Source organism: Danio rerio, chromosome 23, assembly GCF_049306965.1.
Source record: "Danio rerio strain Tuebingen ecotype United States chromosome 23, GRCz12tu, whole genome shotgun sequence".
Lineage (NCBI taxonomy): Eukaryota > Metazoa > Chordata > Actinopteri > Cypriniformes > Danionidae > Danio > Danio rerio.
The window spans coordinates 45593073-45607946 of NC_133198.1; the positions used below are offsets into that span (position 1 = coordinate 45593073).

Sequence of the window (14874 nt, forward strand, 5' to 3'; positions counted from 1 at the left end):
TAGCATATATGACTGTATGGGCTGCTTTTTGCAGTACTTTTTGACAAAAAACAACAATATTGAATGTTGCTCTGTGTCCATGATGGAACCTGCAGGCATTTGATAGACTTGTTCCTCACGCCTCCTTTCTGTCGTCTGTTAAGGTAAGCAAGCTGTATGCATGCGAGCGATACACTTATTTCAATATGTCTAATGATAATACTATGTAGGCACATTTACACATACAGTTTTAAAACTTTTAAAACAACAGTAAAGCAAAACAAAATGCATTTCCCACATTAGAAACCATCCAAAAGCCATGTAAGGTCTATACAGATGTGTTTTTGCATATTTGTATTTGTTTATAATATAGAGCATGGGTTATAATATAATACGCCGAGAGAGTAAATCTTTGTCATGGACCATATTTCTAAAAATAAGCTATATGTTCTCAATCCTATAGTCGCTTATAGCCTAATGTTAGCTTATTAGTTCTTGCATTTGCATTTAAGATCTAAAAATTGTGTTTTCGTGTGAGGATTATCCGGCTGGATAAAACATGAGTGTAATGATCTGTGTTTGAGCACAGAGCTTATTATTTGCAATCTTCGAAAAGCCTATTGGAAAACCCTATGGGGATTTTATTAAGGGAACCAATTTTATGCTGGCTGTAACGAGGAGCCTGACACGGAGGGATCCATTTGCAGTATATTTAATAGACACAGTTCAAACACAATCATACAATACGCACTCACGTGTGAACCCACATCAACTGTATTTAAAATGGGTCGAAGGGCTGGCGGCTGAACGTCACAGAGAGATATAACAGGCATGGATCAGTGGCAGGCGGCGTGGTTCAGTCTCAATAGCAGGCGTGGGTCAAAAGCAGGCGGCGTGGTTCAGAGTCCAGATACAAGCAAGGTAGCGTGGGTCGTAGCGAGATTGGACTCAGGTGTGCGCGCTTATCAGTTTAAGTGGATGATGTAATGCTAAAAGTCCGGAGAGGGTGGCCTCTGCTGGCCAGCGAGGGGAATGACTGGGACCGAGTCGGTGACACTAGCAGTCAATTGGCCTACAAGGTGACGCCAGTTTCTCCGCTCTATTAATATAGTAGTAGTATATTACTTCTACTACCGCTTCTAGTAGTATTACTACAATTAATAAATTACATTAAATCCAAATAACCCAATGTACTGGGTGAAATTATGTAATGCTCTGGGTTAAAGTAGTAATTCACAGTGGGGATGGTTCTATAATAATCTATTTGTGTTTCACAAGTCATATTCATTCATTCTTTTTGTCTTCGGCTTAGTCCCTATATTAATCAGGGGTCGCCACAGCGGAATGAACCGCCAACTAATCCAATAGGTGTTTTACGCAGTGGATGCACTTCCAGCCACAATCCAGCACTGGGAAACACCCATGCACACTCATACACTACAGACAATTTAGCTTACCCAATTCCCCTATAGCGCATGTCTTTGGACTTGTGGTGGAAACCGGAGCACCTGGAGGAAACCCACAACAACAAGGGGAGAACATGCAAACTCCACACAGGAATGCCAGCTGACCCAGCCGAGGCTCGAACCTGCGACCTTTTTGCTGTGAGGCGACAGTGCTACACACTGCGCCACTATGCAGCCCCCCCCCCCCCCCCCCCCCCCCGTCCCCAGTCATATTTTCATCTGAAAAATAAATGAAATCAGTGAATAAAATCTGAAAACACTTAAAAAACCTTTAATGAAGCCATTTTCACCTCTCGGAAAGATTGCAGAAGTAAAAATGTTAGCTGGAGTACATAAAAACAAACATTTCAGCTCCAGAACCATTCATCCTATTGCTCCCTTTTCATTGTTTTGCCATCATTTAGTCAGTTTGTTAATAAAAGTGGTCTTTATTTCTCAGTGCTTCTCTTCACAAACATGTCAAGAGAACAAATCTGATGCAACAAAGTAGAGGAGATGTGAGCTGTGCTGGAGTAATCTCACGCTGCGCTGTTTGAAGAGGCCTAAATTAGCATGTGTTTCTTCAAAGAGATCTGTTTCTGAGGTCTGAGTGTCAACAGGGTTTGCAGATGAGGATTTTTACAGCTCTTCTTTCCTCTTGATGATCAACTTCCGAACCATCTCCGTGATCCGTGGGCGAATTTCTTTGACGGAGACTTCGGGACCCCAAGCATCAACGACTTTGCCGTCGGTGTCAATGAGGTACTTCCAGAAATTCCAGGTCGGCTCTTTTCTAGACGCCTCTGAAATTAGAAGAAAGACGGATGAGTGATTAGATGAGAGCAAACCATGTCAAATCAGTAAGGTTGTGATCTTATTGTGGGAAAAATTAAAAGCTTCCTCAAGCTGTTTGTTTATGTCATGCTACCTGAATAGTAAGTGTTCACTTGAGCGGGAACTCCTTATATTTTGTATTTAATGTTGTTCAGACATGGTTGGCATGGTGGCTCAGTGGTTAGCACTGCAAGAAGGTCACTAGTTTGAGTCCTGGCTGGGAAAGTTAACATTTTTATGTGGAGTTTGCATGTTCTCCCCGTGTTGGCGTGGGTTTCCTCCGGGTGCTCCAGTTTCCCCCACAGTCCAAACACATGCGCTATAGGGGAATTGGATTAACTGAACTGCCTGTAGTGTATAAGTGTGTTTGTGTGTAAATGTGAGAGTGTATGAGTGTTTCTCAGTATTGATTTGCAGCTGGAAGTGCATCTGCTGCTTAAAACATATGCTGGAATAGTTGGCAGTTCATTCCGCTGTGGAGACCACTGATAAATAAGAGACAAAGCTAAAGGAAAATGATTAAATGAATACTGTTTTGAGACATGTCTCAGTTGGACTTTGTGGTTTCAAAGTGCCGCCTGTAGAAAAACAATAGGCAAGCGAGTTCCCATTAAAACCATTATAAATGCTGTCATGGTTTCTACCATTTTCCTCATTTAGTAGGCAACCCAGGCTCATTGTGGAAACGTAGCCCTGCGGACGTTTCTGCGGGCCGCGAGATACGTCCCGGGAGGTACGTATTCGAGCGTTTTTTGTTTTCGCGGATCTGTGCTGTGCGCGATTTTTTTGCATCTCGGGCGCCTCTCGGGAGCGCGCGCCATTCGCGCCCGCGCCGTTCTTGCGCAAAAAGCCACCGGATCGGCCGACCCGGCCGCCCTCCTCTTCCTCCTCCTCCTTCCCTAAACCCAGAGCAACGGTTTGCAAAAGCCGTCCGGAAAAACAAAAAAAAGCAAAAGCCCTCGTCTTCGATTTCGACCGCGTTTTCGGATCCCGCCGCGTTCTCGCCCTTATTTTTTTAGATTCCATTTTTCATCTTACCTGATTTCTGGAACCGCTGTTCCCCGGACTTGATCCCGGTTGTCGTCCCCGCGGCCGGTTCCTCCTCTGGGGCCTCCGCTCCGCCGACGCAACGCTGTGAGCTAAGCGGACAAACTGGTTGCATCAGGAAAGCCCTCCACTCGGAGGCGAACCGTCGGCCGGCAAGCGCGAAGAGGAGGCCCCCATACACACCCCACAGTGTTCGCTCGAAAAAAACTAAACGCATCCGTACATACCTCCGGCCACGTACATCGCGGTCTCCAGAAACGTCCGTGGGGCTATGTTTCCAGAATGAGCTTGGGTTGTTAGTAGGAATTAGGGCTGCTCGATTATGGAAAAGATCATAATCACGATTCCAAAAAATGATTATGAGGGATTATTGAATTAATGACTAAATATGATCAAAAGGTTTTTTATTGATTTCTTATATCTGATCATCTTCTAGAATATAGCTTGGCATGACTTTAAGAATCATGTTCGTATGATTTAAGCCCATTCAAATTACACAGTTATCATTCACGGTTAAACAGTGTCTAGATCAAATCTTGACGTGTCGCGGGTAACAAATATGCCAGACTACATGTTACGCCATTCTGTCATCAAGAAGATGCATAGATTTTCCAGTAATTGTCTATTTCAGTGATTTCCAAAGTGAGGGTCAGGACAAAATGGGAGGGGGGTCGCTTGGTGATTTCCAAAAATCTATGTACACTCTAAAAAATAACTCAAGAGGTCTGTTACCACTACATAGTTTAACATATTATTGTAACTTAAAAATTCTAAAATGCTGATTAGATTAAAACTTTTAAGCTACCAAAATAATTTTATTAAGTTTTCAAAACAGGAAAATATTGACAAATACATTAATTTAAAAATGCGGCTATTTTAAAGGTAAATGTATCTGTCAGTTACTTTAAAACAATATTTAACTTGTAGCAAGAAATTGGGTTAATAACTCAATTTTTCCACACTAATGGAGTTGTTTTGTACTTTTAAGTCCACATACTGATGTTTTTTGTTATTTTTCTATACTGATAATATGGAACAGTACATGTTTTTGTTTTGTAAAACAATAAAAACCTGTGTTTTAATACAAATAAAAAATATTAGAAAGCAAAAATGTGGTTATTAAATGTATTTCTTACAAGCTTGAACAGTAAATTTGAAAACAAACAAAAAATTTAGCAATTTCCGATACTTCATTTATTTGAGGTTCTAAACTTGAAAACGGGCATGTAATTAAGTACATAACACTGGATATGTTTTTAATTTTAATGAAAAAACTAAGTCAAACAACTTATTTTTTTAGGTACTCAACTTAAAAAGTTCAGGTTTTTGCTATGTAAAAATGCCTCTGATTGAAGAGGAAAAGATTTGGCCAACATATTAAAGTTTGTTGTCTGAACTTCATTTTGTTAGATGTTGTCGTAACTTGAATATATTAATGCAAACTGTTGCATTAATTAATATATTTTTTTGAATAACAATATTTTTAGAGTGTAATTAAACTATTAGAATTACCATATTTTATACATAACCTACAGAAGACAAAACTAGTGTTTAATAGTTACATAAAAAAACAACATACAAATGACAAGCCAGTTAATAAGTGAAACATTACATGGTTGTTAGACTGTTGCACTTTTTGTGTTGTCCCTGCGAGGACAGTAGGGGTCGCGAATCACTGGAATTGTTATTTTGGGGGTCGTGGGCTGAAAAGTTTGTGAACCGCTAGTCTATTTAGTGCTTCCTTCCGATGGCATTTTGCTCCATATATACAGCATAAGTATGTGCTTATTTCATGCTGCCGCTGTTTTAAAACACAAAAGCAAGGCTGGGTGGCAAGAAACCCGGAAGTATATGCTCAGCACTGTAAACATTGCAACAACATGATGTGGACTACAACCCTCCAGCTGTTCCTGCGATTTCAAGCGATTTCAAGTGTAAACATCACTTTAATATCATTCAGTAAGCAGATTAGGCATCAAACAACATCAGAATCTCTTTAAGGGTAATACACTTAAGTGTCCTACGAGGTTTCAGTTCATGGCAGTAACACCATGGAGACGCTTTCCTGCTTCAGTCTATGTAACCCGGTGAGCGATAAAATACTGCAGTCCTCTGTAGCACACCCTCATGTTGTCTGAAATAGTGTTGTCCCGGTACTGAACTTTTAAAAACGTCCATTTCCTGCTAACATTTAAGCGCTGCTGATCGCGTTTATAAACATCGCTGATTTGCCATGGTATTCACCAGTGCTCAGCAGAAATGACTGATTGGCCGTGAAGGACATCAGTATACTGCTCTTCACAGATTACAAACACAGATACACAGACATTGGATCGCTTTAAAGCCTTGAAGATCAGTCGATTTCTCAGCGTATCGCTCATCTTTGTTTGCAATCGGTAAACATTAGTGAAGTGCTGTGAACTGATGAACTTCTTGGCCAATCACAGTCATTTCTGTTAAGCACATGAACACAGTGGCAAATCAGCGCTGTTTACGAATGCCATCAACAGTGCCTTAAATGTTAATGGGAAATTCTTTTTTTTTTTTCGGCACCGAAATTCAGTATCGTGACGAGTCTAATATAGTGAAAGAAGCAGTTCATTAACTTGACTTTGATTAATGACATCTAAAACATGTGTTTGGGAAAGAAAACGTTAGCTAACTAGTGCCATTTCCCTTAACTTAGCCGAAAATGAGCTCAGATATGCCTTTTTGTTTTCACTCTTCTTTCAGAACGGACCTTGGGTCACTCGGAAGGCGGTTAAATGATAAATGTGTGTCATTTTCTCTTTGCTGATAGCATATACAGCTAGGTACACAACATTCTTATGTGACTCAGGTGATACTGCTGGATTTCCTCCCACCGCAGCCTCGATTTTGCTGTTTAAAATGGCTGCCGTGTGAAATCTGTCTATTAAAGACATCATGCTTTTTTTAATGTTTCTAAAGGAGCTGTTGACTTGGAATTGAACCAGATTTAGGTAAAAACCCAAACAACACAAGCATAAAAATAAGACAAAACAAAACAAAATCTGGAAAATGAGTTAACATTGGAATTACACAACGTGAAAGTGCTGAACTACTGAAATCTATTTTATATAAAAGGCTTTTTTGGTGATGGCAGCTTAAAGACGCCTCTTATATGACTTCAACAGTGTCAAAATCTTGATGCTTCTGTGGTTTTCCTCTAGTAAATCTGAACTTTAATTTTGTATTTTGTATTTAAAATACAATCTCTTCCTTCAGCAGGAGAAATGCCCACAATCAGCTCTGAGCTTCGACTCCCGCAGGAGTCAATCACCGCCCTTCCCCGGCCCTTACTTGGTGATTTATATATATTCATATATGTTCATATATACTCTTATATACTCCTTTTCTTCTTTCCGCCGTCGAGATCCTGCGCCTGGCAATTATTTGCCCCTTCTTTTCTTCCTTACAGCGTTGAGTGCTTCCGCTACCTTTACCCCTTCTCTGATCTCCACCCTTATCTCCTTAGCATTTTAATCCCCCAAAAATTTCTTTTCCAGCGTCGAGTTTCTCCACTAACTGTTTTCCTTCAGTGTTGATCATTCCGCTACTTTATTTCTTCCACTTAGACCCTCAATCCTCAGCTCTAACTCCCGCAGGAGTGACTAAAACGAGCTTCAACTCAATCTCCTGCTGATTATTGGATTCAAGTCAGGTGATTGGCTGGGCCATTCTACAGCTTGATTTTCTTTTTCTGAAAGCATCTGAGAGTCTCCTTGGCTGTGTTTTGGATCATTGTCTTGCTGAAATGCCCACCCTGCTTTCATTTTCATTTAATGTAGATGTTGGACTGAAGCAGCTGATATTCATTTACACTGGGGAAGGGCAGAGAATTGCTGAAGAACTAATGAGAGATTTCATCTGCTGTCTGAGCTTTCACTGCCTTTCCACACCTCCCTTTCTTCAAGTGTTCAATACTTTGTCTCTTTCCTTTTTCATTTCATTTCGTTACACATACTTAAATTCATTTGAACGCTAATTACATTTGTTTTCCTTCCATATATGGATTTATTTGGTTGTTACCAACATCTGAGGAAAATTTTAAGTCAACATCAGCTTTAAAAATACGTTTTTTGAGAAAAATAATGACGTGTTCAAAAGTTTTCCCCCTCTGTATATGAAAACAAAAAGTACGTAGAGTCATTCTCTTTCAGAAAAAAAACAATGTCATGCGCTCCAGTACAAAGACCATTGATACAGTGGTTGCCTAGCAACATAAAGTGCAGCACACTGCTCTTAAGTTAACAGAAAGGCTGTGTGGTGCTCCTTATGTTTTAAGAACTGGAAAATGTTTTTAGTGTCATCGGCCCCTTGTTCTGCAAATGTGTAGGTGTGCTCTTTTCTGCAATTGCTTTACAATTTCCACTGCATTTGTCTATGAGGAAATGACTAGGATAAAAATAGGAGTAAACGATTGCCCATGCCTAAATTCGCCACAGTGCTATGACACTCTACAAAAGTAGAAATGATTGAATGTTGTGTCCCATGCCTATTTGTACATCCCAACACCGTTTACGTCAAGTTAATCATGCCGAAATCTGGACAAAATTTTGTAATGTTCTTGAGGCTTTACAATTACACAAACAATTTCAACTTTATTCATTCATTTATTTTCTTTTCGGCTTAGTCTCTTTATTGATATGGGGTCCCCATAGAGGAATGAACTGCCAACTTAACCAGCATATGTTTTACGCAGTGGATGCCCTTCCAGCCGCAACCCATCATTGGGAAACATCCATACACTCTCATTCACACATATACACTACGGACAATTTAGCTTACCCAATTCACCCACATGTCTCTGGAATTGTAGGGAAAACCGAAGCACCCAGAGGAAACCCACGCCAACACGAGAGAACACGTAAACTCCACACAGAAATGCCAACTGACTCGGCCGAGGCCACCGTGACGTCCATTTTCAACTTTTTTTCAATCATTTATTAGATAACAAACAATGGTTTATATAATTATGTGCCACATTTTTGCATGTATTTGAGCACGTAGATGGAGTTTGAGCTAAAAGATGACTTTATACGTGTGTGTTCTGCTCGTCTTTGAGGCTGAAGTTTTCCTTCACGCTTATAAAAACATAAAAAAAATTGAATACACTTCAATAAATCAAGCACGTCCCATGCTCAAAAGGTCACAGTATATGATTGTACTGATTTCCATGTGAGATTGGGCGAACAAACGAATGCATGCAGACTTCTAAAAAGGGGACGGAATATGACACAGTAATTATTTTATCTCTATAATTGTTTTTCCCAAACTCAAATCGAATTTCCATTTCACGCACAGCCCTAAATGTGTAAATGAATGCTTCCACTCACCGACGAGGTATTTGTAAGCATTGTTTGCCCCAATACCCACAACAGCTATTTTGCTGAAGATTGGAAAGGAAACCCCGTAGACTCTGCGCACGAAGCTGTCGATCTCTTTATCGCTGCCGGGCTCCTGCTGACCGAACTGGTTACAGGGAAAAGCCAAGACGTTGAAATGGAACGGGCCGAAGTCTTTTTGCAGCTGCTGAAGGTCTTTGTAGTGCTCGTCTGTGTAACCGCATTCACTGGCCACATTCACTGCCAGAGACACCTGACAACACACATTACAGTACAATCAACAACAGATACTGTACATTCATCATATACTCAATACTGCATTGAAGAGTATATATACAACGATGGACAGATAGACGAATGGATGGATGCATGGATGGATGGATGGATGGATGGATAAATGTGTGGGAGGGTGGATAGGTGGAAAAATTGATAGTAAATGGATGAAAGGATGAATGGATGGATGGATGGATGGATGGATGAATAGATGAAAAGATAGATGTGTAAATAGGTAGATGGATGGATGGATAAATGGATGGATGGATGGATGGATGGATAAATGTGTGGGAGGGTGGATAGGTGGAAAAATTGATAGTAAATGGATGAAAGGATGGATGGATGGATGGATGGATGGATGGATGGATGGATGGATGGATGGATGGATGGATGGATGAATAGATGAAAAGATAGATGTGTAAATAGGTAGATGGATGGATGGATAAATGGATGGATGGATGGATGGATGGATGGATGGAGGGATGGATGGAGGGATGTAAAGATAAATGGGTAAATGTGTGGGAGGGTGAATAGGTGGAAAATTAGATGAAAGGATGGATAGATGGATGGATAATTTGATGGATGGATGGATGGATGGATGGATGGATGGATAGGTGAATTGAAGCATGGATGGGTGCATGGGTGAAAAGATAAGTGGATGGATGGATGGATGGATGGATGGATGGATGGATGGATGGATGGATGGATGGATGGATTGATGGATGGAAAGTTAGATGGGTAAATGGATGGGTGGTTGGATGGATGGATGGATGGATGGATGGATGGATGGATGGATAATTGGGTGGATGGGTGCATGGGTGGATGGATGGATGGATGAATGGGTGGATGGATGGATGGATGGATGGATGGATGGATAAATGGATTGAAGGATAGATGGGTGCATAGCTGAAAAGATAGATAGGTAGATGTATGAATGGAAAGATAGATGAGTAAATGGATAGATAGATGGAAAGATAGATAGAAAAATGGTTGGGTGGGTGAATGGATGGATAGATTGATGAATGGATAAATGCATGGATAAATGAAAAAATAGATGGGTAAATTGGTTGGATGGATGGATGGATGGATGGATGGATGGATGGATTGATGGATGGAAAGATAGATGAGTAAATAGGTGGGTGGTTGGATGGATGGATGGATGGATGGATGGATGAATGGATGGATAGGTAAATAGATGGATGGATGGATACATGGATTGATAGATGGGTAAATTGATGGATGGATGGATGGATGGATGGATGGAAAGATAAATTAGTAAAGAGATGGAGGGAGGGATGGATGGAACGATAAATGGGTGGGTGGATGGATGAAAAGATAGATGGGTAAATAGGGTGGTTGGATGGATGGATGGATGAATAGATGGATGGATGGATGGATGGATGGGTAAATGGATTGATTGATTGAATTGTAATCAAGCATTTTATCGACTGATAACTGATGTTTTTATGAACTGATCAAAAAAATCCATGAAATAAAATGTTCTTCCTGTCAAGTTTTAAAATTCAAAATGTGAATTTATTTGAAACCATTTTCACTCAGAACCTGCCATTAAATGAAGAAAACATTTCTGAAGACCAATTAGCACTCTAAGCTTATTTCTTTGTCTTTTTTAAGTCCAGAGTTGTCAATGAATTATACTGAGCTTTTTAAAGCAGTGTGGCTTTTTAAGGTCTAAAAGCCGACTGAACCCATTAGAGGCGCAGTGAGGGAGTCAGTGGAGGAGCGGCAGATTAGTTAAGAGCTGCTCTCAGGTCAGTAATGGAGCTCAATCTGCCCCTGGTTTCCACGCTCCACTTCTCTCATTGATAATCCAATCCACACATGACTTGCTGTATATTGGATCGTTTGTTTAAATGCAAATTGCTGTATTGACCATCAACCCTTGATCTATAATATCAGCCCTTCGCATACAGAATTTCCATTAAGCCCACTGTTAATAAAAGCTCTTCATGTTTGTGTTGGTTATTTGGTGTTAAAACTGACCCGTGGGTCACAACTACTAAAGCAATGAGGATGAATAATTGTATGTAAAGAGCTGTTTAATCCTAATGTATGCATTTTTAACAGCACAGTAGTAGTGTGTATAGGAGTGCAAGTACACATTAAAATAAGGGAAGTGGTAATCACGATTGATTGATTGATTGATTGATTGATTGATTGATTGATTGATTGATTGATTGATTGATGATTTTTTTTGTTTTGTTTTTGCTTTAACAAAAATATTAATTGTTTAATTACACTCACCGGCCACTTTATTAGGCACACGTTACTAGTACCTTACTTGCCTTCAGAACTGGCTTAACCCTTCATGGCATAGTTTCAACAAGGCACTGGAGGTTATTCTCCATATTGACATGATGGCATCACGCTGTTGCTGCAGATTTGTCGGCTGCACATCCACATGATGTGAATCTCCCGTTCCACCACATCCCAAAGCTGCTCTATTGGATTGAGATCTGGTAACTGTGGAGGCCATTTGAGTACAGTGAACTCATTGTCATGTTCAAGAAACCAGTCTGAGATGGTTCGTGCTTTATGACATGGCACATTATTCTGCTGGAAGTAGCCAACAGAAGATGGGTACAGTATGGTCATTAAGGGATGGACATGGTCAGCCTGTGTGAATTGTAGCCTCAGTTTCCTGTTCTTAGCTGACAGGAGCGGCACCCGTTTTGGTCTTCTGCTGCTGTAGCCCATCTGCCTCAAGGTTGGACGTTTTGTGTGTTCAGAGATGCTTATCTGCAGACCTCAGTTGTAACGAGTGGTTATTTGAGTTACTGCCTTTCTATCAACTGGAACCAGTCTGGCCATTCTCCTCTGACATCAACAAGGCATTTTTGCCCACAAAACTGCCACTCACTGAATATTTTCTCTTTTTTTCGGACCATTCTCTGTAAACCCTAGAGATGGTTGAGCGTGAAAATCTCAGTAGATCAGCAGTTTCTGGAATACTCAGACCAGCCCTTCTGGCATCAACAACCATGCCACGTTCAAAGTCACGTAAATCTCCTTTCTTCCCCATTCTGATGCTCGGTTTGAACTGCAGCAGATCGTCTTGACCATGTCTACATGCCTAAATGCATTGAGTTGCTGCCATGTGATTGGCTGATTAGAAATTAGTGTTAACGAGCAGTTGGACAGGTGTACCTAATAAAGTGGCCAGTGAGTGTATTTATAGTGAAAACTGAAGTGTTTTTTCATTTATTTCTGAACTGCTGTACCTGCAGACTCCACCAAAAACCATAAAGCACTGTTTAATTCATTGTTATCTTTGTTCTATTGGTTTTTGTTTTTGTGCTCAAGTTTGTTTGTTTAATTTTGTACATTACCTACAAAATCATCCCCATCAATGCTCAGAAATTCTATCCAAATACAGTAACTCAAGTCATCTTGTGAAATGAGATCGCAATATCTGAAAAAAACTAAATATTGCAATGTCAGCTTTCTTCCAATACGGATAGATAGATAGATAGATAGATAGATAGATAGATAGATAGATAGATATATAGATAGATAGATAGATAGATAGATAGATAGATAGATAGATAGATAGATAGATAGATAGATAGATAGATAGATAGAACACTAAATAATGTTTGATGGATGGATGGATGGATGGATGGAGAGACGGATGGATGGATGGATGGATGGAGAGACGGACGGATGGATGGATGGATGGATGGAGGGAAGGATGGATGCATGGATGGAGAGATAGATGGATGGATGGATGGATGGATGGATGGATGGATGGATGGATGGAGGGAGGGATGGATGCATGGATGGAGAGACGGATGGATGGGTGTATGGAGAGATGGAGGGATAGATGGATGGATGCATGGATGGAGAGACAGATGGGTGGATGCATGGATGGATGGATGGAGAGGTGGAGGGATGGGTGGATGAATGGATGGATGGAGAGACAGATGGATGGATGCATGGATGGATGGATAGATGGAGAAATGGAGGGATGGATGGATGGATGCATGGATGGATGGATGGAGGGATGGATGGATGGATGGATGGATGGATGGAGAGACAGATGGATGGATGGAGAGAAAGATGGATGGATGGATGGAGAGACAGATGGATGGATGGGTGGATGGATGGAGAGATGGAGGGAGGGATGGATGGATGAATGGATGGATGGATGGATGGATGGATGGACGGACGGACGGACGGACGGACGGACGGACGGACGGACGGACAGACAGACAGACAGACAGACAGATAGATAGATAGATAGATAGATAGATAGATAGATAGATAGATAGATAGATAGATAGATAGATAGATAGATAGATAGATAGATAACACTGTAAACAATGTTTTGTCAAATATTAATCTGATTGGGAAAAAAAAGATTTTATTAAATATAAAGAATAATGTAAGCACATCTAACAATATAAGATTTTCAGGGGTCTCAGAAAATGATTTAACCCAAATCTACTCTATCTACTCACCCTCAAGTGGGCACAATCCTTTAAGTTCATTTTTTTCTGATGAACACAAAATAAGATATTTTGAAGTATGTTGGAAAACAGAAACCATTGATTTTCATTGTGGGAAAACGAATACTATGCAAGTCAATTGTTACAGGTTTCTGACCATTTTCAGCTGCCTTTGTGTTCAACAGAAGAAATAAAAACAAACAACTGTAACGGGTCACGGGTGAGCAAATACTGACAGAATTTAGATTTTTGGGTGAACTGTCCCTTTAAGAATAACAAATGTTAGACAACATCGACATCTAGTGACTCGAATGAGTCGTGCAATCTCAGTTTTTAATATTATTAAATATCAATTTGTTGTTTTGTCATTTTTATACATTAATTAAACCACAAGAGTCGTTTTTTTTTACCATAATATCTTTATGTTTTTAGTTTAAATAGCAATTTTACGTCATAACCATCACGCACACCAAATATTTGATGTTAAACAAGTGTTCTATCTATCTTTTAATAGGCTACACAGTGACGCCACCAATTATGCAGTAAATAATAATTAACCAATATTTACATATTTATTTAGCGTATTATTCGCATTGACAATTGTGAATCGTTGAACTTGCGCGCATTATAATCACTCGCTGTCGATAATATTTCCTTCTTATTTAAATGCACATGCAATATTCATCACCAAAATCATGCAATAACGCCTGCTGACATTATTAATTCATCCGAGTCATTTGCAGATGTAACCTAGTATATCCAGAGTAAAGAATGAGTTTAGATTTACCCCAGCAGTCTGCCACGTAGACACAAAATGAATGAAGCACGACTCCACATTATGGGTTGGTTAAGTTAGTAGTTTATTAGAAAGGAAAAACAGTAAAGATCACACAGCACTAATATAGCACGCATGCAGCAGTAGAGAAGTGATGCAGAGTCACTGTTAATCTTTCATGCATGTTAGTTGCATCTGATCTGGAGACTCACCGATCCTCTGTATTTCTCCAGAGAAACTAACCGGCCTCTGCTGTTTACCACTTTAAACGTGTAAAAGTCTTTCTGTTTGGCCTCTAGCAGACATAATAAAATGATTAAAGTAAACGCCCTCAGAAACATCCCCATGATGCTGTGATGTGGAGCAAACTGATAGAGATGAGTGAACGGGACAGTCCGATAGCGAAAGGAAATGTACGCACAACTAGAGCGGAATGCCAAACTTTGAAGACACCCAGCGCAAGCAACCTATCACGCTTCCGCATTCCTTTGCGCGTGAGTAAAGGCTAAAACTATTAATTAATTCATTACATTGTTTATTTGTAGTTGACATGTACATGTTTACAGTTGGCATGGTTGACAAAATTTGACTTTACTTTGCAATTAAGGCTCAATATTGTACTGCAGTTGTTTTTGTAGCCTGTTGAATGTTAAATATGATGTCATTATTTACACTAAAAATGAACT

General features: G+C 40.0%; 1 protein-coding gene across 1 annotated transcript; it reads right to left on the minus strand.

Annotated features, from left to right (window-relative positions):
- Nucleotides 1-1694: 1694 nt before the first annotated feature.
- gpx7 (glutathione peroxidase 7) lies at nt 1695-14559 on the minus strand. The gene is given in 3 exon segments (NM_001020501.1): nt 1695-2227; nt 8663-8924; nt 14401-14559. Coding segments are annotated over 3 exon segments (561 nt in total). The 5' UTR covers nt 14536-14559; the 3' UTR covers nt 1695-2063.
- Nucleotides 14560-14874: the final 315 nt, after the last annotated feature.